A 23,639-nucleotide genomic window follows, 5' to 3' on the forward strand; every position below is an offset into this window, starting at 1 on the left:
CACGTTCATGGGCCCAAGCACACTGACCAGGTGTTTCGAGCTCACACTGAGTTTTACTCGAAAGACACATACTCAGAAAACCAAGCCAGGAGTGAAGGAAAACACCTGTCTCGGCTCAGCATCGAGCAGCAGCCCCCCAGCGCTAAGGATGAGGCCCCCATGGAGGGAGCCGGAAAGTGTGAACTAAGAAGGTGGGGCAGGCATACGTATTTATCCCCAAAGGATGCAGAACTGTGGAAGAACAGGGTACACCCCAGAGAAGAGGGGGTCACGATGGCAGGGCGGGGCCTTCTCCCTAACCCATCGACACAGGAGTAGCACAGGCCACAAAGGTCCAAGCCTCTGAGCCCTACAAAGGCCAACGGCCAGCACAGTGAGAAGGCTTATGCCTTCTTTGTGTCCACCAGTGTTACTTCTAGAAACGTGAGGTAGCAGCTGCTGTCCACGTCTGTTCACCTGGAAACAGGTGCAGGGAGAGCCAGACACGCATGGTGGGCCCTCGAAATGTCAGCTTCCAGTGCGTGTCTGGGCCCCGGCGGAGTGACTGAGGGGAAAGCAGGAGCCCAGCCAGCAGGGCGATGGGGGCAGCCCGGACATGCAGCACTGCCCTCTGCTCCGTGTGACCTGCTTCCCAAGAAGTCCTGCCGCGGGCATCGACCCACAGGAGCACCCTCCTCTTCACGGCCAAGGGACCACAGGAAGGAGGCAGCTGACAGCCCCAGGCACCTTCTCCCTGCGGGCAGGCATCTCTCCTACGAGAGTGGAGACTGGCTCGGGAAGCTCTGTCAGCAGAGAGCGCTGAGGGCCTGGACACGATGGCCGTGCGCACCTCGGCCACAGGGACTCCCGACAGGATCAGGTCTGTGAGACCAGGCTTGGAAATCTAGACCTGAGCCCCTCCCTCACCTAAACAGCCAGGGGGTCCATTTTACAAATGAGGGGGCTCCTGTGGGCTTTGGCTTGGTGTGGAGAAGGCCTCTGCTGGAGCACCACCCCTACAGGCACCACAGGCCCCATCCTGCCCAGAGGCAACAAATGGCCGTGGCCAGGCAGCAGGATCTGCACTTACTGGCATGGACAGAAGAGACCCACAGACTCATCCCTGAGGGACCAGGCCGCAGGGCTGCTTACGACCAGCCTGTCCGGGTTCCCTGAGGGAGGAGGAGAGCTCCAATGCAGAGCCTTCAAGAGCTGCCGCGGGGCCTCAGAGGGACCCTGTGAACCAGCCCCAGTGCGTCCAGCAGTCCTGAGCAGGAGAAGGGCGGGGCCTGCCATGGACCAGGGAAGCCACCTCCCCACAGGCCCACCTGCCCTCCGAGCACCAGTGGGGCCTGGAGGGACTCTGCTCAGGGCCCCGGGAGCCGCAAGAGCCATCTCAGCAGCAGGTTCCCGGACCGGCCTGCCTCTGCTGCACGTGCAGACGGCCCCGAACAGCACCCTCGCCCTGCACTCATGCCTCTTCTACACCGCGGAGGAACCGGAGGCCCGAGCCGGCCCACAGTGACGGCCGGAGCCCTCAGGGCCTGGCTCTGGCACCTGGGCAGCTTCTGCTTCTGGCTGAGCCCACATCGTCCTGAGGTTCTGAGGACGCCCATTTCTGTAGTGTTCCTGGGGTCCAGTGCAGTGACCACTGTGACTTAGGACCCCAGACGCTCATGGCCTCCAAGTCTGGAGTTCAGAGGTCACCTCTCTGGCCAGGAAAACTGGGGCCCTTTCCCTCGGCTCTGTCCTGTGTGACCTTCAGGATGCTCCTGTGAAAGGAGCTGGCAGGGAAAGAGCCTGAGCACAGAAGGCCACAGCTCTCAGGGACTGGCCAAGGGCCCCGTGCTCACCCAACTGCCCAGCCTCTGCACCGCAGCTCACACTGCCCTGCCAACTTCCCCCTAAAGCAACACAAGGACCCCCTCTTCCAGGTTAGCATTCAAATGCAGTCACTTGGAAATCCCTCGACATCTTCTGAGAGCCAGGAGTGAGGGTTTCACAGCGCTCAGGAGAAAATCTCCTGCACCATGAGCTGGAGCTTGGAGGTTGGTATTTCCCACCTTCAGATATACCTGACTCAGAAACAATATCTACAAAAGGTTTTGTTCTTTATTTATTTATATTTTTTTGGTGAGGAAGATTGGCCCTGAGTTAACATCTGTTGCCAACCTTCCTCTTTTTTTTGCTTGAGAAGATTAGCCCTGAGCTAACATCTGCACCAGTCTTCCTCTATTTTATGTGTGGGACACCACCACAGTGTGGCTGATGAGTGGAGCAGGTCTGCACCTGGGATCTGAACCCACGAACCTAGGCTGCCAAAGCGGAGCACATCTAACTCTAACCACTCGGCCACAGGGCTGGCCCCTGCAAAAGGTTTTATAGTTTAACAAACTCTCTGATACATATTTCCTCACTTAATTCTCCAAGACTGTAGGGGTCAGCTGGGGAACAGCCTGCAAGCCCCTCCCGTGGGACACAAACACTCCCAGTAAGGGGGCACCCACATGGGTATGGACCCCACTCCTGCTGAAAGCAGCGAGACTGTCTAGAAACATGCCAGTCGCTCCTTGATGACCACCTTCCAAGGTCCTGCTGGGCCTTCACAGACATACCAAGCATTTTGGCTTTCACATCGGAAGACTCAAGTACAGGACCACGACGGCTTTACCCGCAGTGGCCCAGAGAGCAACTGACGATGCCCGAGTGGAAGGGCCTGAATCTCCTGGTTTGCAGACATACCCACCGAAGAGGCACAAACGAAACTTTGCAGCCGACAAGGCCTTTATGTGACACAACTAGGGGCTTTAGGCATTCGCCTGCAGGAATGCATCTGCCGGCGTCGCCCTGCCCTGCAGCGGGAATGTGGCTCCATCTGGCAGTCACCAAGTTGTCCTGGGCCTCTTCCCCACCCACATGCAGTTGTTCCCAGGATTCGTGGTACTAATGTTCTACACCGTCCCCGAGGACACTGGATTAGTGACTGCTGAACCACTCTTCCAGGTGAAATAGGCACACGCACCCACGCGCGCGCACACACACACACACACACAGATACAGATCTCTCACAGATGAGAAGCATAATTCCTAACTCATCCTAGGAGGTTCTATCTGCTGTATGTTACGGAAGAGAAATGAGGTGCGGAAGTATTTGTTGGCCTGCCTGAGGCCGCCCCACCAACAGGAGCCAGAGCTTCCCCTCAAATCCCACTGAACGGCCCCAGAATGAAAGCATCTGGCACAACATTGCGCCGCCCCTTCCATCTCCATCCTCTGGGCATCTCTGCACGAGGCTGAGACGCGGGGGCAGAGTGTCGCCTTGTTCGACCTCAGCTGGCACCATGCGTGTGGGGTGACTCAATTTGTCGCCCCCCTGCACGCGTCTGCAAATGCCTGCAGAAGCACTGCGAGTGCCGACCCTACAGATAAATTTCAGCGAGGAGGTGAATTTACCAACATCTGCGAACACCAGGCCCGACTGTGCGCAACTTCCCCTGCACACGGGCCAGCAGAAGGCCCACCCACGCCCCCACCAGCCCACTCTGGCACCAGGGGCAATCTCAGCACACCTTCCTGCTCACACCACACACTCGGACCCAACATCTCTCCTCCTGAGTCCCAGGAGGACGCAGTTCTCCAGAGCGCTCCCCCGTCCCCCTGACCCAGAGCCCCTGGGAGGAGGGGCCGCCACACTCTGCAGGCTCGGACTCCCGCCCTACCTCCTCCCTGGCAGGCTGCTCTCCGTCTGGCTGTTTCCCCCAACTTGCTGCATCTTGGACCTCTCGATATGCTCCACGTAGGTCTGTATCATCTGCGAAGAAGGAAACCTCCGCGTGAGTAATTCCTGCTGATGGAGGCCTCGCCCCTGCCCTTTCTAACCTGCCGCGTTTTCCAGACCCACTGCTCTGACAGAAATAAAGCCACAGTTCGGTGGGGTGGAGTCTGAGCAGCACATGGCTTTCAGGCTGGGCAGCAGATCGCCATAAAAAGAAGCAGCCCAAAGGCCACCCCAGGTCGGCAGGCACCCACACGAGTCTGGGCTGGAGGCTGAGGCGAGCCGGGCGCCTACCTCCGTGTGGCGCTGGTGCAGAGCGTTGTACTCCTTCTTCATCTCCGACTCCCGCTCCTCCAACCGGGAGACTGGAAAACACAACCGCTGTTTGTCAGCCACACCACCTGCTCCTCCATCGCTCCTCACCTCTCCTCTGGGCCCAGCTGCCCGCGGGCAGGGGGTTCCAGGACAAGCTGTACCTCAAGCTCAAGATGTTACCACTAGGAGAGAATCCCCTGGGGACGCGAGCATGCAGATTCCGACTCGCCTGGGGCACGTTGTGTGTGTGCTGCCCTATCTGAGGATTTCAATTCTGCTACAGAGAGAAACAGGATGGCGGAAACCCACAGGAGCATTACTACGCACACTAAGTCAGCTAGGAGCTTCTGGGATGTAGCAAAACTCACAGGATGTGTCAAGTGTAAATGTGGAACAAGCAAGTGGCTTGTAGAAAGAGGCAGAAGTCATAAGTGAGTCACCTCTAAGACATGTGAAAGAGTGAACGAACATCTGAAACACGTGACGGAACAGATGTCCCTTCCATGCACCAAGGGTGGAACATACATGTCCCTTCCATGCACCAAGGGCTGGAAAGACCAAGTCATGAGCATGCCACCTATGGCTGGCAGGGTTGTCACCCTTAAATTGTCAGCCCCTGGTGACACCCAGGATAGTCTCCTCTCGCCCCACAAGTGCTCAGTCCAAGAAATGCAGTGAGCCCCACGACCACTCAGTGGGTAACTAGAGAGCTACGGTGGTGGCCAGGTGACCTGGCCCCACGTCCTGCCAATGGAGCAAGCGTGCCACTGGCTCGGACACCTTCGGTCTGCGTCCCTTTGTTCAAATGTCAGCTCTGTCCTTGTTGGCCCCTGTGCAGAGCAAGAGTCAGGACACGTGGCAGCTGTGGGACCAGGGATGCACACAGTGTGGCCTTAAACCTCCTGTCCTCAGTGTGTGAGCCTCCCTCCCCCCGGCACCTGTGTTAAACGGATTTAACAAACGACACTATTCAACACGTCATTTCAGTCCATCCGCTCTCCTGTTCCATGACTGCCAGTGTAGCTTGCTCGGCAGTGTCCTTGGAGCCAACACTGTGTCGAGGTCGTTCCCCACCTGACGGGTGAAGCCTGACAGTCTGCATTTCCGACACTCCCTGTCATGCTGCCCTGCTGGTCTGGGGGCCACACTCTGAGCAGCAGCAAGGGTGTCTGTACAAAGCAGAGCAAAGGCCTAGCCTTCCCTTCAGGAGCTTGAAGGGCTCACAGACACCGGCACACAACACACACCAAAGTGGCTGCCAGAGGAAGACTCTACCCTGGGCGCCTCTGACCCCCCACCTCTGCTCCAGCCTTGGGAGGGGCTGCCTGTCTGTGTATGAGCCCCTGGAGAGCACTGTGGGGTCACAGCCTCAGGACCTCTCCTGGCCTCCCTGCTGGGCGGGGTGCAGGCCACTGCCTGGCTGCAGGACCCCGGAGGCATGTTCCCCTCTCTCCTCTGGCCCCCACTCCTGGTGCCCATCAAACGAATACCTTCACCCTGCAATTCGGAGTCTACATTTTTTTCCTTCTGAGAAGAGCTGAACAGGTTTCACAGATCAAAAACATGCTAAGCAAAGGCAATATTACGAATTCCGTGTAATTACAGGAAGGGTTTATCCAAGGGCCTCAAACAGGCCTTTGGTTTGCTTCTGTTCTGCAAACACTGGCAGTTTGTACGTTTATGTGCAAGTGTGTGTGTGAGCCGCTGCCCACGGGAGGCCAGTGACTCGCCGACACCCCGTCGGGTACTGGCCTTAGCAAAATGGCCTTGAAGGCATGGTTGGCAATAGGGCTAGGCCCAACACATTAAACCGTGTTTTTTCATGATTTGATCTTAACTCCAAGGTAACTAGGTGAAGCAGCAAACTAGGTCTCAATCATTAAAACCTCTAATTACAGAAAACTGAAATTACACAGGTCATTATAACTTTGACAGTACAGTTTAAGCAAAGACTTCTGAAAACTAAATAATAGTTCTTATAATAATAATAATAACAATCAAAACTCTTTTCTTTGCCTTTCCTGCAAGGAACAGAGTGTTCCCGTTGGTACCTCGGATCAGCCATGCACCCCTCTTAGGAACTGTCACTTGGGAGGCTCCATCAGTGGGCGCACCTTTCAGATGATGAAAGAGCAATCTCTCTTCAGCGGTGTACAGACGAGAGCCCTACATGGCAACGGGGAGCTTTGTTCTAAAGGTCCACATGAGGATCACAGATTTGTGAATGTGGGGTCAGACTGCTGTATGAAGCCAAAACGCTCTGTCATCAAAGGGGCTTTACTCACTTATTTTACTTATGTCCACAGAGGATTTGAGGCCTATTACAGAAATACACAGCAGTAAAGAGAGAAAACAAATGGCTGAGGGCCTCACAGTGCACATTAAATAAGGCCATCATTGGGTTTTCTCACTCTTTTTATCAGAGGCTGTCAACACCCTTCCGGGCCGGGGTCAGCCTGAGAAGGACGAACGCACTCAAAGGCAGTTTCATCCTTCACTAGCTACTCACTCTGATCTGCATAGTTTTTGGCCTTCAGCTCCAGCTGGCGTGTCTGAAACTCATAATGTTCCACCTGGATTTGTAGCTCTTTCTTCTCTTGCTCCAAGGCATCTTCAAACTCGATGAATTTCTATACAGGAAGGAAGGAAAAGAGCAGGCACCATGAATGTGGGATGGCCAGATGACAGCAGCCCTGCACAGAAGGGTCACGGGCTTCAAGGACCAAGAGGCGAAAGATTCTCTAAGGCCACAGGCTCGGGACCAGGCTGCGGTCTTCCCGTCCCAGAGTCAGCTTCCCTTCACATCCCAGTGCCTGCCACCCTCTTCGGGGAAACTTGACCCAGAGCACCCGTAAGAGGAGGGCAGGAGGGGCTCCCCAAGAGTGAGTAACTGACAACCTCCTGACCAGCTATCTGGGAAGTCAGCAGGGCCCTGAGTTTAGGAGGGCCCCACACTTGGTTTAATGTTCTGCTGTTGCCATCTTGAAATTCTTAATAATTTTTGAACAAGGGGCCCTGCGTTTCCATTTTTGCCCCAGGCCCCACAAATTACGTGGCTGGTCCTTTGGCAATAGTGTAATATTACTCCTCACAATACTAAACATCTAAAAGAGGTCAAGTCCATTTTTCTCTTAATCTGTATTTCAACCACTACTCAGTGCAGGATGCCATCATTACTGCAACAACCTCCTCTCCTTGAAAAAAAGGCCGGGGGGGTTGGTCGAGAGTTGGAATCTTCACCTTACATAGGAAGTTTCTGAGCAAAAGTGTTATCAAATCAAGTGAAAAGAAAACACTTTGCAAAATAGAAGAAACTCCTGAAAGGTCTTAGGGGGGGATCACTGAAAGCTGTGCTGTGAAGCTAGGCCTCTGGTGGGGGGGGGAACAGGTACTGGCTGCGCAGCACCGCCCCCCCCCCCAGGCCCCCCCACCCCCCCTGGCAGGGCCCCAGGCTAGCTGTCAGCACAGCCACCACTAGCTGTAATTCCTACAGCAGCCCTGAGGGAGAGGGGTTAACACCTCAATTTTACTGAGTAGGAAACCAGAATATTATTCAGAAATTTCATTTGTAGGAAGCATAAATACCAGCCGGGTTGTTAAGACACAGAGTTTCTCAGACGATGGGAATACAAAACTGATGGTTGAGTTCAGGTTTTGGGGGTCTGGCAGAGTCAATAAACTTGTGGTGGCCAGGGTTTATTTCCCATAACAAGGGCACCCGTCCCCACCCCAACACGGAGCCCAGAGACGCTTCTTCCTACAACAGCTTCTCAAAGGTCTTTGTGCTGCAGACCACTGGGATCCTGCCCGAAGGATGAGTCATTCTGTGCAGGGGCTGGGAGGGTGGAAGCCCGGGCTGGGGGAGGGACAGGGCAGCATCCACGGGACTGGCAGGCAGGCAGGGCAGAGCGGCACCAGAAAGTCTGGATCAACGACATCACATGCAACTTAAGTGAAATGAAGAAAAAGTAAAAGCCAGGAAAATGCACATGAGTGGTGCAACTGTACCAAAAAAAAGTGGTTCTGAATGACTGGAAATAACCAGCATGTGCAGAATAAACATGCTATTAATTGACCGATAAGGGTATTTTAAAAATTGGGTAATTTTAATTCCTATTACTTAAAAAAATTAAAAGAACTAGATAAACAACCTATGATTGGTAGAAAAATCAGACGAGAGTGTTAAGTTACAAAATCATAATCTTACTATCCAGAGAAGAGACAGTTGAAATTGTGTGACCTTCTTCCAGATTTGTGCCTGAGTGTGCGTGCGTGTGTAGGGCAGACGCGCGCTCTCTTGTACACAGTATCTCGTGACCTGATTTATTCAGCATTTACGTTGGAACATCCTTCTACATCAAGAAACGTATTCTCCCACATCCATTTCCAGCAGGTGTGTGCTCCGCGGCGAGCATGTGCGTGCAGAGCAGTGTGATCACTCCATCGCCTACCGCTGGACTGCTCAGTTGCTTCCCATGTTAGTTCCATCGTTCCTACTTGTGTACCTGCCCGAAGGCTCCCTGCTGTCTAAAGCTGTGGTCCACACTGCTGCTGACTGTTCAGATGGGTATCCCCATTCACACTCCCGCAACGAGGTGGGAAGGTCCCTCCCCCAGGGCTCCCACCGTCTCTGCATGCAGCTTAACTATAGCGCTGCCAGTCTGTAGGGGGTGGGGGCTGGGGGGAGGCAACAGCACAACATCCTTAATTTTCAGTTCCTTGATTACTAGTGAGAGTGAACATTTTTTCATAAATTTATTGGTCATACATACCACTTCTTTCATTATGTCCTTTGTCCAACTTTCTAATACTATGCTCCTATTTTTCTTAATGATTTGTAAGGACTTTTTTATACCTATTCAAGAATTTGCCTGTCTTGCATGCTGTAAGTACTTTTCCCAGGATGTAGTGTGTGTGTGTATAGTATACAAGGTTACTTTCTTCTATACCATTTACTTAATAATTTGTCTTTTCCTCATTGTTTTTAAATGCCACCTTTATCATATGCTAAACTCTAGTATATATTTCAGTCTATTTCTGAGCCAGTACCAAAGGTTTTTTTAAACTCGGAGTGTTACAGTACCTTTAACAGGTGATATGCATTCACCTTCTTAAATCTTCCTTTTCAACATCTTGGTTTTTCTCGCTTGTTCATCCTTCCAGATTAACTTGAGACTCATCGTGAGTCACTTATATACTTATTCTTTGACTAAGCATTTCACCTTCAGAAAGCACCAGTTCTCTGGTCCTCGGGAAGAGGTCCCTGTTTTTGCTGAGAAAATGCTCAGGGTTGGACTTGGGGTGAAGAGAAAACTCATCTTGAGCCAGTGAGTGGGCAGCTGGGGCTGGAAAGCAGAAAAGTCTCCCTTTCTTTAAACCAATCACTGTCCTACCTCTGAGCTGTACCACTGAGGTTTTCGCAAAGAAAAGGTTTTTTTGGTGCTGGTGTCATTTCACTGGAGTTTTCCCCATCTATATTTCATCATATTATCTGCATTTGATATTTGGGAATCAACTAAAAAGATTTCCAAACTAAAGACAATGTGAGAAAACCCACTCCCAGATTCTTTAGAAGGTCGAGACAGACCTTCCTAAATCTATGCTGATACATGATCATTAAAATCCAATGCAGGTGACAGTGCCTTAAAACAACCCATATGCTTACAGATTCCTGACGAAGTTGGCCCCAAACCAGGTCACATGCAGAAACCCTCTGATATTATGAGATTGTACAGCCACTGAGCATCAGGAAATATGGAGACATTAACCAAGAGAGCAAAAATACCTAAGGAATATCAAAGCCAGACAAGGACAACACAAAGAAGGAAAATTACAGGCCCATATCATTGATGAACATAGATGCAAAAATCCTCAACAAAGTATTGGCAAACCGAATACAACAATGTATTAAAAAAAATCATACACCATGATCAAGTGGGATTCCTACCAGGGACACAAGGATGGTTCAACATCCGCAAATCAATCAATGTGATACACCACATTAACAAAGTGAGGAACAAAAACCACATGATAACCTCAACAGACACAGAGAAAGCATTTGACAAGATCCAACATCCATTCATGATAAAAACTCTCAATAAAATGGGGATAGAAGGAAAGTACCTCAACATGATAAAGGCCGTATATGACAAACCCACAGCCAACATCATACTCAATGGGGAAAAATTGAAAGCCATCCCTCTGAGAACAGGAACAAGACAAGGGTGCCCACTCTCACCATTCCTATTCAACATAGTACTGGAGGTTTTGGCCAGAGCAATTAGGCAAGAAAATGAAATAAAAGGAATCCAAATAGGCACTGAAGAAGCGAAACTCTCACTGTTTGAAGATGACATGATTTTATATATAGAAAACCCTAAAGAATCCATCAGAAAACTATTAGAAATAATCAACAACTACAGCAAAGTTGCACAGTACAAAGTCAACTTACAAAAATCAGTAGCATTTCTATACTTTAAAAGCGAACAAAGAGAACAAGAACTCAAGAATACAATCCCATTTACAACTGCAACAAAAAGAATAAAATATCTAGGAATAAATTTAACCAAGGAGGTGAAAGACCTATATAAGGAAAAACTAAGACATTATTGAAAGAAATCGATAATGACATAAAGAAATGGAAAGATATTCCATGCACATGGATTGGAAGAATAAACATAGTTAAAATGTCCATACTGCCTAAAGCAATCTACAGATTCAATGCAATCCCAATCAGAATCCCAATGACATTCTTCACAGAAATAGAACAAAGAATCTTAAAATTCATATGAGGCAACAAAAGACCCCGAATAGCCAAAGCAATTGTGAGAAACAAGAACAAAGCTGGTGGCATCGCAATTGCTGACTTCAAAACATATTACAAAGCTACAGTAATCAAAACAGCATGGTACTGGAACAAGAACAGACACACAGATCAATGGAACAGAATTGAAAACCCAGAAATAAAAACCCCACATCTACGGACAGCTAATCTTTGACAAAGGAGCCAAGAACATACAATGGAGAAAGGAAAGCCTCTTCAACAAATGGTGCTGGGAAAACTGGACAGCCACATGCAAAGGAATGAAAGCAGACCATTATCTGCCCCCATATACAAAAACAGACTCAAAATGGACCACAGACTTGAAGGTAAGACCTGAAACCATAAGACTTCTGGAAGAAAATATAGGCAGTGCACTCTTTGATATCAGACTTAAAAGGATCTTTTTGAATACCATGTCTACTCAGACAAGGGAAACAAAAGAAAAAATAAACAAGTGGAACTTCATCAGACTAAAGAGCTTCTAGAAGGCAAAAGAAACCAAGATCAAAATGAAAAAACAACCCACCAAATGGAAGAAAATATTTGGAAATCATATATCCAATAAGGGGTTAATCTCCATAATATATAAAGAACTCACACAAATGAACTACAAAAAAATAAACAACGCAATCAAAAAGTGGGCAGAGGATATGAACAGACATTTTTCCAAAGAAGATATACAGATGGCTAATAGGTACATGAAAAGATGCTCAACATCACTAATCATCAGGGAAATGCAAATCAAAACTACACTTAGATATCATCTTACGCCTGTTAGAGTAGCTATAATCACCAAGACTAAAAATAACAAATGTTGGAGAGGATGTGGAGAAAAAGGAACCCTCATCCACTGTTGGTGGGAATGCAAACGATGCAGCCACTGTGGAAAACAGTATGGAGATTTCTCAAAAAATTAAAACCAGAAATACCATATGACCCAGCTATCCCACTATGGGGTATTTATCCAAAAAACTTGAAATCAACAATTCAAAGAGACTTATGCACCCCTATGTTCATCGCAGCATTATTCACAAAAACCAAGAAGTGGAAGCAACCCAGCAACCCAAGTGCCCATCCACTGATGATTGGATAAGGAAGATGTGGTGTATATATATATATATATATATATATATATACACAACAGAATACTACTCAGCCAGGAAAAAAGACAAACTGTCCCATTCGCAACCAGGTGGATGGACTTTGAGGGCATTAGATTAAGGGAAATAAGCCAGACCGAGAAAGACAAACACTCTATGATTTCACTCATATGTGGAATATACACAAACTTACGGACAAAGAGAACAATTTAATGGTTACCACGGGGAAGGCGAGTGGCGGGTGGGCACAAGGGGTGAAGGGGCACACTTATATGGTGTATGACAAATACTAATGTACAACTGAAATTTCACAATAAGTTACTATGATCACAATAAAGAAAAAAATCTAAGGAGGCTGTGTACACGGACGTTCTCAAGGCCACAGACCCAAGTGCACACTAGGTGGCAGGGAGACAGACCCCACACATGGGACATGTGTGGTTCCCAGGCCATGTGGAATCCTAGTGCCAAAGGGACAGTCACGGACGGGAAACGCTCAGTCCTTAGTGACTGACACCCCTCAGTCCTCTAAGTACCCCCAGCTGACAAGGAGTGGGAGCAACTCCCCAGATGAGCAAAAAGCCCTAAGAAAGCCGCCAGCGCCCACCAGCAGAGACTCAAGAGGGTCCTGGCCTTGGCCAGCCCTCACCCTCCCGCTCAGAAGCCGGGGGTGCCTGAGTGAGGAGGGACCACTGCCGCCCAGCGCGCAGTTGGCTCCCACAGCGTGTGCAGCAGGAGCCGCTCCTGTCTGTCTTCCAGAGGCAGCATCTCACCAGTGGGAGCTGACTAGGAGAGACCCTCAGGGCCTCCACGTTTATGAAAATGTTACTGACACAACGCGGCATTCTACAGCTTAAAAGAAATCCTCCTTTCTTCTCCTCTCGAAAAAATTACGTCAATGTCACGAAGGTAGTTTTAGTTAACAAAAATGCAAGCTAGCCATTTAACTGAAATGGAATATCAATGCAACCTTCATCAAATATTATAAAGAATAAATAACGAATGGGAAGGAGCGGAGCCTGGCCAAGACTAAGCAAATATTTAATCTTTGCTTTTTACGAGGAAACGCTCAGGGCTAGATTTGGGATGAAGTAGAGATTGTCTTGACAAGAGAAGAGTAGCTGATGGGGCCGGGAATAAAGCAGGGGCTTTGTAGTCGGTGGTAAAATGAATGAATGAGGAAAGGTCTCTTCAGACACAGGGAAGGTAACTGTGGGAGCGGGGAGACAGGTCAGTGGGGAACTCTATTAACTGGGTTAGTTAACATCACCAAAAATTCAACACATGTTTTCAAAGAAGAAAATATTTTTATTTACAGATCACTTACTTTAGATTTAAGGGAATCAAGAATCTTCAGTGGTGGGGACAGGGCAGGGAAGAGACTAAGGTTAAGTCTACACAGCTTTCCTTTCTTTCTGTAGAAAATTTCCAAGTAGAATCTGACTACAAAAAAATATGAATGGAACTGAGAAAAAGAAAAATTTAACTATCAGCATTTGGGTCTGCATGGCACTGGATGGCAAAAAATAAAAATCTCCCATCTGAAACATGCTCTGCACACAGGAATACCTCAGTCACAAAGATCTCCCTCCAGAAGGCGTGAGACGGCCCGGGGAAGCTCGGCACGTACACTGTGACAGTACCACAGCTTGGAGCTACCCAGCATCCACACCTGTCCAAGGCTGCTCAGAAAGTCACACAGCACATGAGACCCAGATGTTTAAAGCGACTCTCACAACAGATCTTTTGAGCACCCCGAAGGGCAGCGCCCAGCAATTCCACAATCCAGGAAAATGCGCCAGGTGTCTTATCCGTAACGTCTGGCTATGAAAGACCTAATTCTCACTTCTAAATACCGACATGCCACACGACTCCCTTTTTAGATCTGTTTTTAAGATATACTTCCCCCTCCCTCCCACAAACAAAGTGCTCCGTTTTAAAATTGAACTCTGTGTTAGTTTTCAGATTTTGGTTTTTGGTGAATTTCAAGACACAGATCGAAATAACCTGAGAGCATGAGCTCTTCCAAAACCAGGACTCAGAGGAGGGTCTGCTTAGTACTCCAGGGAACGAGGTCACTCACCCCACCTTATACATAAAAGCAAAGCTGAGAAGCAAAGTGGCTTTTCGGGTCAAATACAAAATTAAGACCAGAGGTCAGTATTCCCAATTCCCAGAACGCAAGTGTGTCACAGGTGAACGCTCTTTATAATGGAATCATTAGCGTTTTGGTAACTTTCATAACCCAGGGTGATTTTACTGGCAAAGTAAATTAACATATTAAACCAAATCCTTCCCTTTTATATGTCCTTTAGGCCAGGGTCACACGTAGGGTGTAATTCAACTCTGGCTGGTTTGTTAGAAGTGAACCCAACAGGAATCAAAGATCCTGTTCTTTTGCATTACTGATCATTTGATTCCTTCCTGCGGGGAGAGGGGAGGGTGAATTTCCCAAAGGAAAATGCTCTTTTTTTGGTCTTTTATCAGAGGCAGGCAGAGGGGTAAACACTTGGGGTCCTGGGCACAGGCTTTTGTGCCCGGGGAGCCGCCCTTCTCCTGATGCTGATTCCCTGGCACTGACGGTGACTTCCCAGCACGATCAAGCATGTGCCGAGGGCTCGCAGGGGCACCGAGCTTACGAGACCTCTAACCACGGATGCTTTTTGACAGCTTCCTCTGCATTCCCACAGCTGTGTCGCCACTTAGATTTAAGACGCGGTATGGGCAGGTGAGCAAAGGAGGACACGAGTGTCGGGGTCCTGGGTTACAGGAGCTGCCCCCTGGGCCCGCAGGGTGATGCACAGGGAGAGGGAGGGAAGGCATCCCTAGAATTCTAATACTCAAGTACCAGATGCATGTCGGAGAGATCAGGCCACCGTGCAGGAATCTAACAACGAGGCTGGATTCAAGAAAATAAGCAAAGTTTCCTCCCATTTACGTTACAGGCACCGCTTGGTTCAGTGTCTGCCTGAAATGAATCCCAACAAATGGCACTGGTTTAATTCACACTGATTTTCAAGAACTGGCAAGACAGAAAAAAAAAGTGTATATGTGAGTGTAATACATATATTATGTTTATTTACTACATATTAATATATAATAAACATTTAACGTTATATCTATTTTAAATATCATGTAATGCACTGCCTTCTTAAAATTCCTAATCCACTCAGTTTCTACCTCTCTTGCTAATTTAACAGGAGATATCCCAAGGATGCTTGCCCTTCTGTGGACAAAGGGTCTTGCTGTCTGGAAACTCACATTGTGAATTTCAGACGCCTGTAGCCACACACACGTACACGCACACGCACTAGCAAGCACTCCCAGGACCCACCACTGATCTGGGTATTTACTTTCTGGAGAGAGGGAGACACAGTGAGAAGGCTGGTGTGGGGAAGGTTAGGGAACAGGAGTTCAAGATGAAGTAGCGTGGAAGAGGATGAAGCTCTCCCAGTGTCCACAACGCGCACAGCTGCCTGCAGAACAGCAGCCAGAGATCACGGAAAGTGTGCGGCCTGGGGAGGGGGCACGGAAACTTTAATAAAAGGCAGCAGTCGCTCTGAATCTGTCCCTGTTGATAATAGGAATCTACACTTCCTTATCCCTGTCTCACAAACCCCGCCAAACGGAGATGCATTCCTCGAGGACGAGGCCATGTCTCACTCGACTTGGCATTCGCCAACTCGCTTGCCCATCTCTTGCTCAGAAACATGTGACTGATTAAGCACTACGTGGGCTCTAAGAGTCTGTGTGAATGTTACTTTTCCCTGGAGCGACACTTTTCCTCTCTGGTCACTGGGATGCTTTCTTAGGACACACTAGTCCCACTGCTGGGCCACCATCTGATTCTAACCTCTCGGTTTCACTGCGTTTCTTCCAGTATCCTCAGTGTGCGCAGCTGCCTGCAGAACAAGCTGCACCCGAGCCGTGCCTGTCCCAAGTTACAGCGGGAGTAACTCAGGGTATGGAACTGATAAATGGGGCGAGGTTATGGGAAGTGTAGCTCCTACTCCATCAACGGGAGAACGGATAAACACCCACACAGCGGGACACGGCTCACAGTAAAGGAACGAACGAAAGGACAACACACACAACCACCTGGATGAATCTCAAAATCATTACGCTGAGAGAAAGAAGCCTGACCAAAAAAAATAGACCGCGTGATTCCATTTCCATCAAGTTCTAGAACATGCAGATTAATCTACAGTGACAGGAAGCAGACTGGTGGTTACCTGGGGATGGGGGAAGCAGGGAGAGGTGGAGGAAGAGATTCCTGAGGTGCACAAGGCAACTTTGGGGACGAGGGAGACCATCATTATCTTGATTGTGGGGATGGTTTCTGGGGTGTAGACGTGTCAAAACTCACCAAATTGCACACTTAAAATATGTACAGTTTAGTGCGCTGACCTCAATAAAGTTGTTACCAAAAGATAAAAAAGAAAGAGAAAGAAAAGAGAAAAGAAAAGCAGCCCAGGGAGGGTCAAAGATTTAACCGTGTGATGTAAGCATCAGCCGATTTCTAGGTGCTAGGATTCCCCACCAGACCTCTTCTCAGCCTTTCAAGAATTTCATCACCTCTGTTGTTTCCTAAACAGCTGGCATTCATTTTGTTGTTGCTGTTCATCTCACAACATTTTCTTTTGTCTGGCCTCCTGTGTCAAAACCCATTGCTCTGGGATCTCCTCTCTTTCTGGAACACGTTCATTGAAAAACACCCACCCCATCTTTTACGCATCTTCCTTTCTTGCCTGAAGCTGACTAACAAGGCTGTGTATTGCCTGCCCTTAGAAGACAGTGACCGCACTAGACTGCGGACGGCCGTGCTGCCTAGAACGGGAGCCCCAGCCACGTGCGGCTGTTGCAACTTAAATTAATTAAAGCAAAACAAAAATAAAAACTCATTTCCTCCATTGCACGAGCCACATCTGAAGTGTCAGTGGCCCTGTGTGGACAACACAAAATAGAAATTTCCATCATCACAGAAAGTTGTGTTGGACAGATGGCTGCTCCAGGCTGAGTCCGTGACCTTCAGGAAGTAAGGAGCCAGTTCAGCGTGGTGAGCCCGGAGGCAGAGCAAAGCCGCTTTCTCTCCTCATCTGCGCACACACAGATGACCAGCAGCTCCTTAGGGTGTGCGGTCAGGGAGAAAAGAGCCGGCCTTGGGGCTGACAGAACCAGAAGGGCACTGCCCCCTTGGTTACGCAGGAAGCAGCTGGGGGGATGCTGGGGTGCGAGGCACAGTATGGTGCCTGGCTCCACAGGTGGGAAATCTGCGAGTGCTGACTGGAGTGACAGGGAACGTTCAGTCTAGTCGCGCACTTATTCACTCAAGAACCCAGCATCTGAGAGTGCTCCGTGAGTCACCGTGCCAGACGCCAGGGAGTCAGTTGTGCAAAGGAACCGGTGAGTGGTCTAGGCAGCGGGCACAGCGTGCAGAGGGGTCAGAAGGAAGAGGCAGGACGCAAGGACCGGAGGGAGGCGGGGCTGGGGACCTCAGCAGAACAAGGCCAGGCCCTGGAGGGGTTCAAGCAGGAGGGGTCCCCTCCTGGGAGAGTCGCTTTCTCTCTCTCCCCAAAGTAGTCCCCATCCCTACCTTCCAGGCCACATCCCATGCTCCCACTTTAGCACCATCTCAATGTACGGCAGCGTCTCCCCGACACCTCCCCATCAAGCGCCGCCCCAGGACGGCAGGGACCTAATCTCCAAAGCCTGCAGTTACGCTTGGCACTCGGAACGTTCTGTTGAGCGAATAAACGGAAGAGTGACAGTGGAAGATGGGATGTGCCTTTGTACACGTTCACTGTGTCTGGAGGAAGGCTGGGAGAGGAGAGAGAGTAGCTGGGGAGCCTGGTGGGACAGTGGCTACTGGAACCAGCATGGTGGCAAAGGGGATTGAAAAAGGCATATTAAAACAAAAATCGGGCCAAAAGAAGGATCGGGACTTAGTGAGCGACTAGACAGGAGAAGTGGCGAGGATGAACCCAGGGCCCTACGTTTTTTCTTTAAAGACTGGCCCTGAGCTAACATCTGTTGCCAATCTTCTTTTTTTTCCTTCTTCTTCTCCCCAAAGCCCCCCAGTACACAGTTGTGTATTCTCGTTGTGACTCATTTTAGTTCTCCTGTGTGGGACGCCACCTCAGCATGGCTTGATGAGGGATGCAAGGTCCACACCCAGGATCCGAACCAGGGAAACTCTGGGCTTACAAAACGGAGCACGCGAACTTAACCACTCGGCCCCAGGGCCCTGACTTTTAACAGAGCAAAGGAAATAAACATCTGGAAAATCACCTTGTCTCGGGCTGCTGACAGCACTCCCGGTTTTGGGTTGTGTCTGTCAAAGGTACCTCCTGGAGCACTGACAGGTGAGCAATGGACAGGCCGTCCTCCCACCCTCGTGATGAATGGGAACTTGAGAAAAGGGGTCTGTCCTACACTTGTGTGCCCCTCCCCAACACCCATCTTGCACACAGTAAGGATTTGAGAGACTCCGAGAATCACACCCGGGGGCTTCCTGCCAAGGCTGCATGCTGTGAATCTGGTCACGAGGTCATCTGAAAGCCAAACCAAGGGACATCCTGCAAAATAACTGGCCTGCGATGTCACAATCACCAAAGTCATGAAAAACGGAAAGTGAGGGACCGATCCAGGACAGAGGAGACCACAGGGACATGTGGGACCCCTAAGGTCTCAGCAGAGCTAGAGGGATGGATGGAGAGAGAGAGAGAAGAGTAACGGAGAAAAATGTTCACATTTGGGAATCTGAGTGCGGAGTATTACTTTTGCAACTTTTCTATAAATTATTCCAAAACAGACAGTCTTAAAAAACTTAAAAATAAAAAGCCAGAAATTAAATTGAATTTAGCAACCCTAGTTTGGGAGGAACTAACCTGTAGCAGCGCTCAGCCCTGCTGCCTAACCGCCCCACAGGGCCCAGAGCGCTCCTGCCATGCAACACGGGCCGGGGCCCCCACAGCAAGGCGGCACCTTCCCACACATCCTCTGGCTAGAAGCACCTCTCTTTGCTCTCCTACACCTATTTGTTTCTACTTTTTAGGGAGCTTTTGGTGTACTCCTGGTGACTTTGGTACAGACGGCTTCATCTAAAAAAAAACCAGTTTTGAAAAATTGCTCTTACTACTGCAACAGGGCAGAAGAAGAAATCACATACCTTGTCCAAGCAGTGGTGGACTGACTATTTGTGATACGAGAAACAAAAAGAAACACTTCTGATTCAGTGTATTAATTCACTTATGAAAAAAAGCAAAATGATAATCTCTATGGAGTAAGATCACGGCTTTCTCCCCTCCAGCTTAATTCTATCCAAACGTTCTTCTACGAGATGGATTACTTTTATACAACTAGAAAAACAGAGAGGGGTAAAACTTTCCTTCAGCTGGGCGCTCCTCTCAAACAGCACTAAAAGCCGAAGTCTCAGCAAATAGCCACATACAGTCGTGCGCTGCTCAGCGCCGGGGAAATGGTCTGAGAAACGCGTTGTTAGGCGCTTTTGTCGCTGTGCGATCACAGTGTGCACTTACACAAACCTAGACGGTGCAGCCTACTACACCCCCAGGCTCCAGGGTGCAAATCTTACGGGACGACCATCGCACACGCGGTCCACCGTTGACTGGAACGTCGTTACGCGGCACGTGACCGTATGTGTGTCTTCCACAGAACATCCACTTGAATTGCTTGTGACGGGTTTGGGGGGTGTTACTAGTCGTTTCTTTAGGGCTAAGATGGATATAAGGTAAATGATGCCTATTAAACTCACACCTTGTCTCTCAAACGTAATTTTTCCTCCTGTGAGCTAAGGGCTTGATCACCGCCAGGAAGAGGGCTCTCTGCTACCTGGGGAAATGGAGCAATGGGGCCTCTGCTCCGCCCTCCCTGGGGTGACACTGGGCAACACTACCGTGGGGCACCTACTCGCTCTCCAGCCGTCCCAGTCAACCGCCCACTTCCAACCTCTGTTCTAATGAGAAGCGGCTTTTAAAAACTTTGTATTGGGTAAAGATCCAGCATTTGTAAGGTCTCCATAGAAAATCTGGAAGACAGCAATAGGTCCATCTAGCACTGCAAGCTTGAGCGAGACTCGTTGGTCTCGACTAGAAGGGCAAACGCCGCACAATCAGAGATGGAGATGCTCCACGCTTGCCATCCAAGGCTCCCCACGTACCCGGCAAGGTGCTCTTCCCTGACTCAGCTGACTCTGCCTAGCCACAACTCTCCAGGCGAACAACAGCCAAGACGGGGACCTGGCACTCGAGAGGAAAGTGACTTGCCACATCTAGCAACCCACTCACTTGATAGAGGCAGCCACTGCGGCCAGAGGGGAACACTGGTCACAGGGCGTGCGGCTCCCAAGGGCAGGGCTGGCGCTCAAGCCTGCGTCTGCAGCCTCCGGGCTCGGCCCCTCTCTCTGGACTCCACATGTCTACCGACCGTCACTCCCATCCACTGAGCTACCCTGGGAGCAGAACACACTTGCAGTCCCCTGCTGTGGTTGTTACCAGCAAGAAGTAGAGGACAGGTGTTTGCTCTGCTCAAGGCTTCCTATAAAAAAAGCTGCAGATTCCGTCTGCTCTGAAGGCCGCAGGCAGCTCAGGTTACCCAGCTCTGACTAAGCCTTCTCAAGCAGAGTGGCCGGGAACGCAGGGACGTGCCTGCAGCCTGTGACGTTCCAGCTCTCGTGTTATCAGACACACATCTGTGATCCCAATTCCCTGCCTAGAAAAAGCAGCCGATCCTCCATGCACAGTGGGCTTTTCCACAAAACTGAAAATGAATGTCTGCCGGATTTAATAAACGAGCTGGAATGCCAAAATGGTTTCAGTATTTGGCCCTTTTCTTGAGTTGTGACATGACTTGAGGTCTCTCCAAGGGCATCCTAGTAGCATCTGATCGCAGCCTCGATGCTGCCTAGCCAGCGTTTGTTTGCTCTGTGGCTCTCTGCTCAGGAAGCTCTGTGCAGCTTCTCTTAATAGCTGGGACAATGGTGGGCCTTGGTCTCAAAGGCAGTGTCCTCCAAACCACACACACCCCCCCAGCTCCTGGTCCAGGGGAGTGTAAGTGGGAAGTCAGAAGCACGCTCGCTTGTCGCTGCACCTGAACTGCACATAGCCGAGCAGAGGCCTAATCCACGCAGGACTAATTTTTAAGGTAGAAGGTTATGATTCTTAGTCTTAAGGTTGTCCATCTTGGTTTTCTCCTTTTACTTCCTTCTCATCCACTATGTTGAACACAGAGGTACAGGATAAGAGAAAACAAACCCACTTGAAATCTCAGTCAAGCACCAAATGACCACTGAGAGTGGTCAGAGAAATGGAGGGTGCTGCCCAGCACTAGGGAGGCAGCCACAGCCCCATGGCCAGGTGAGGGGAGCCCCAGAACTCCCGTCTTCTGGGGCTGCAGCTCTCTGACCTCCCACAGCAGCATGACGTGGGGAGAAGAGCCCTGGCCGGGAGTCAGGGTAGACTGGGTCCTGGCCTGGCTTTGCTAGGGCGCGTGACCTTGGTCCAGCCATCCCCCACTTCTCAGGGCCAGTTCCCTCCCCAGGGAATGCCGAGGGCCACTCTGAATTCTAAAACCCTATGAGCTCTTCCATCCCCTTAAATTGAGAGCTTTAAATCAGTGGAGGCTGGCACCCCAATCAATAGACAACAGCCTCTTGAGAGAAACACAAAACCCAAAAGCAAAATAAACCACCGTTAAGTAGGAATGATACGAGGCACTATTAATTTTTATAAACACGCTTTAAACCAAACTAGTGCATCAACCACTCTGGTTTAAGAAAAAGCCTAAATGCTGGAACAATTTTCTATTTCAATCTAAAGTCAAGAATGTATGAAGGCAAATTAACTGAAACAGAATTTAGCTCATTTAATAAGAAACTTCCTATTCATAAATCAAAGAGCAGCACCTAGTGCTTGGAAAAACAGAATGTCAGGGCTTAGAGATCATCTAGGGCAACTGACTCATTTGGTGGATGGAAAATCAAAATACAGAGCAGGCAGGCGACGAGGACAAGGTCACAGAGGCAAAGCAGGGACAGGAACGCACATCCCCCGAATCCGTTTGGGTCTGGCACTACAGTCGGCCCTAAACATCTGATGGTGAGCGAATGAAGTTAAGTGGTATTCCCTGCACAGTTCTTCTAACTGGCTCACAAATAAGCGATTTCCAGGTTATGGAGAAATCTAGAACACAATCAAATATTTCAACATTCTACTTTTAACTCCTCAGAAGCCAGAGTGGAATTTCTCAGCCTTTTCCACATAAATAACAATCTTCCCAACAGAAGGAACCACAGGGCAGAGAAATCACCTCCGGAAACCTGCACTCTTTCACCTGGTGCCAGGGGAGCAGTCTAACTGCAGCCTTAGTTATGTGTTCACCTCAATCCCCGAATCTGCCCACCACACACACCTTCAAAACACTGGATCGGGAACAAGGAAAAGGCCTTCTGACAAAAGACCTCCTCGGCTGCAGAACCGTAAGAAAATCAGAAATCCCTCTTCTGCGAGGAGGGTTTAGAATTGCAGCAACCAGAGGGAGTAATCGGGGGTCTAGGAAACTGCTTTGCGAAAAACACACACGAAAGCATAAAACCCGGCCTCTGGAATGACAGGGGAGTATGGAGGGGAAACGGAAGCCTGGCCGAGGCTAAGGGCTGCTTGGGCTGCAAACTCCCCGGCTGAGGCCAGGGGATCCGGGGCTCAAGGCTGGGCCCGAGCAGCAGGCCAGGAGGAAGGGGCAGCCAGGGCTCACCCCCGGGGGCCGGGCTAGGGGCGCCGGGCCGTTGGGGGCCGTGCTGGGATGGGCGGGGAGTATGAGATCAGGCTGGAGTCTGGCCGGCGAAGGCTAAGGCGGGGCGGGGAGTGTGAGGTCCCCCGGCGGGGCGGAGGTTCCCGGGCGCGGGCTGAGGGCGGGGTTCCCGGGCGGGGCAGAGGGATATGAGGACCAGGAGGGGCTGCGGTCCCCGGGCGAGGGCTCAGGGCGGGGTGCCCGGGCGGGGCCGGGGAAGTGGGTGCGTGTGCGCGTGTGTGGTGTGTATGAGGACCAGGCGGGGCTGCGGTCCCCGGGCGGATCCCCGGCGCGGCGCGGCGCGGCCGGCCCACGCACCTCCTCGGCCTGCTTGCGCAGCGCCTTCTCCCGCTCGTACTGGGTGAGCAGCTGCTCGTTGTCCTCGCGCAGCAGCTCCAGCTCCACCTCGTGCTCCTGGTTCTCGCTGAGCACCGAGTCCAGGTTCTCGAGCACGTTGACCACGAGCGGCATGAGCTCCTTGACCACCTCCTCATCGTAGCAGTGGATGAGGCGCTCGAACTCGCGGTAGATGGAGCCCGCCAGGCCCGACACTCGCTCGGACATCACCGAGCCCGAGCAGTAGTCGTCCTGGTACACCACCACGCCGCCGCCCTCGTCCATCTGGATCTCCATCATCGCGGCCACCGCCGCCGCCAGCGCGGCCCGCTGTCCGCCGGCGCGCCCGCCCGCCCCGGCTGCCCGTAGTCTGCAGGCCGCGGCCCGTCGCCTCCGCCGCAGCCGCTGTCGCTGTCGCCTCAGGGCTCAGCCACCGCCGCCGCCGCTGCTGATGCTGATGCTGCGCCTGTCACTCAGCAGCCGGAAGTGCGGCCTCCCGGAAGTC

At 50.5% G+C, this 23,639-nt stretch overlaps 1 protein-coding gene across 16 annotated transcripts in view; it reads right to left on the reverse strand.

The window, feature by feature from the left end:
- The window catches only part of MAPK8IP3 (mitogen-activated protein kinase 8 interacting protein 3), a 53,737-nt gene extending 30,303 nt beyond the window's left edge, over positions 1 to 23,434 (reverse strand). For all 16 annotated transcript variants that reach the window (XM_070485251.1, XM_070485243.1, XM_070485240.1 and 13 more), the window contains exons 1-4: positions 23,117 to 23,434; positions 6,579 to 6,699; positions 4,049 to 4,119; positions 3,699 to 3,790 (exon numbers count right to left, since the gene is read on the reverse strand). In XM_070485251.1, the coding sequence (XP_070341352.1) occupies positions 3,699 to 3,790; positions 4,049 to 4,119; positions 6,579 to 6,699; positions 23,117 to 23,434 (602 nt within the window). The remainder of the gene's footprint in view (positions 1 to 3,698; positions 3,791 to 4,048; positions 4,120 to 6,578; positions 6,700 to 23,116) is intronic.
- Between the last annotated feature and the right edge of the window lie 205 nt (positions 23,435 to 23,639).

The sequence above is a fragment of the Equus asinus genome, chromosome 14 (genome assembly GCF_041296235.1).
Source record: "Equus asinus isolate D_3611 breed Donkey chromosome 14, EquAss-T2T_v2, whole genome shotgun sequence".
Taxonomy (NCBI): domain Eukaryota; kingdom Metazoa; phylum Chordata; class Mammalia; order Perissodactyla; family Equidae; genus Equus; species Equus asinus.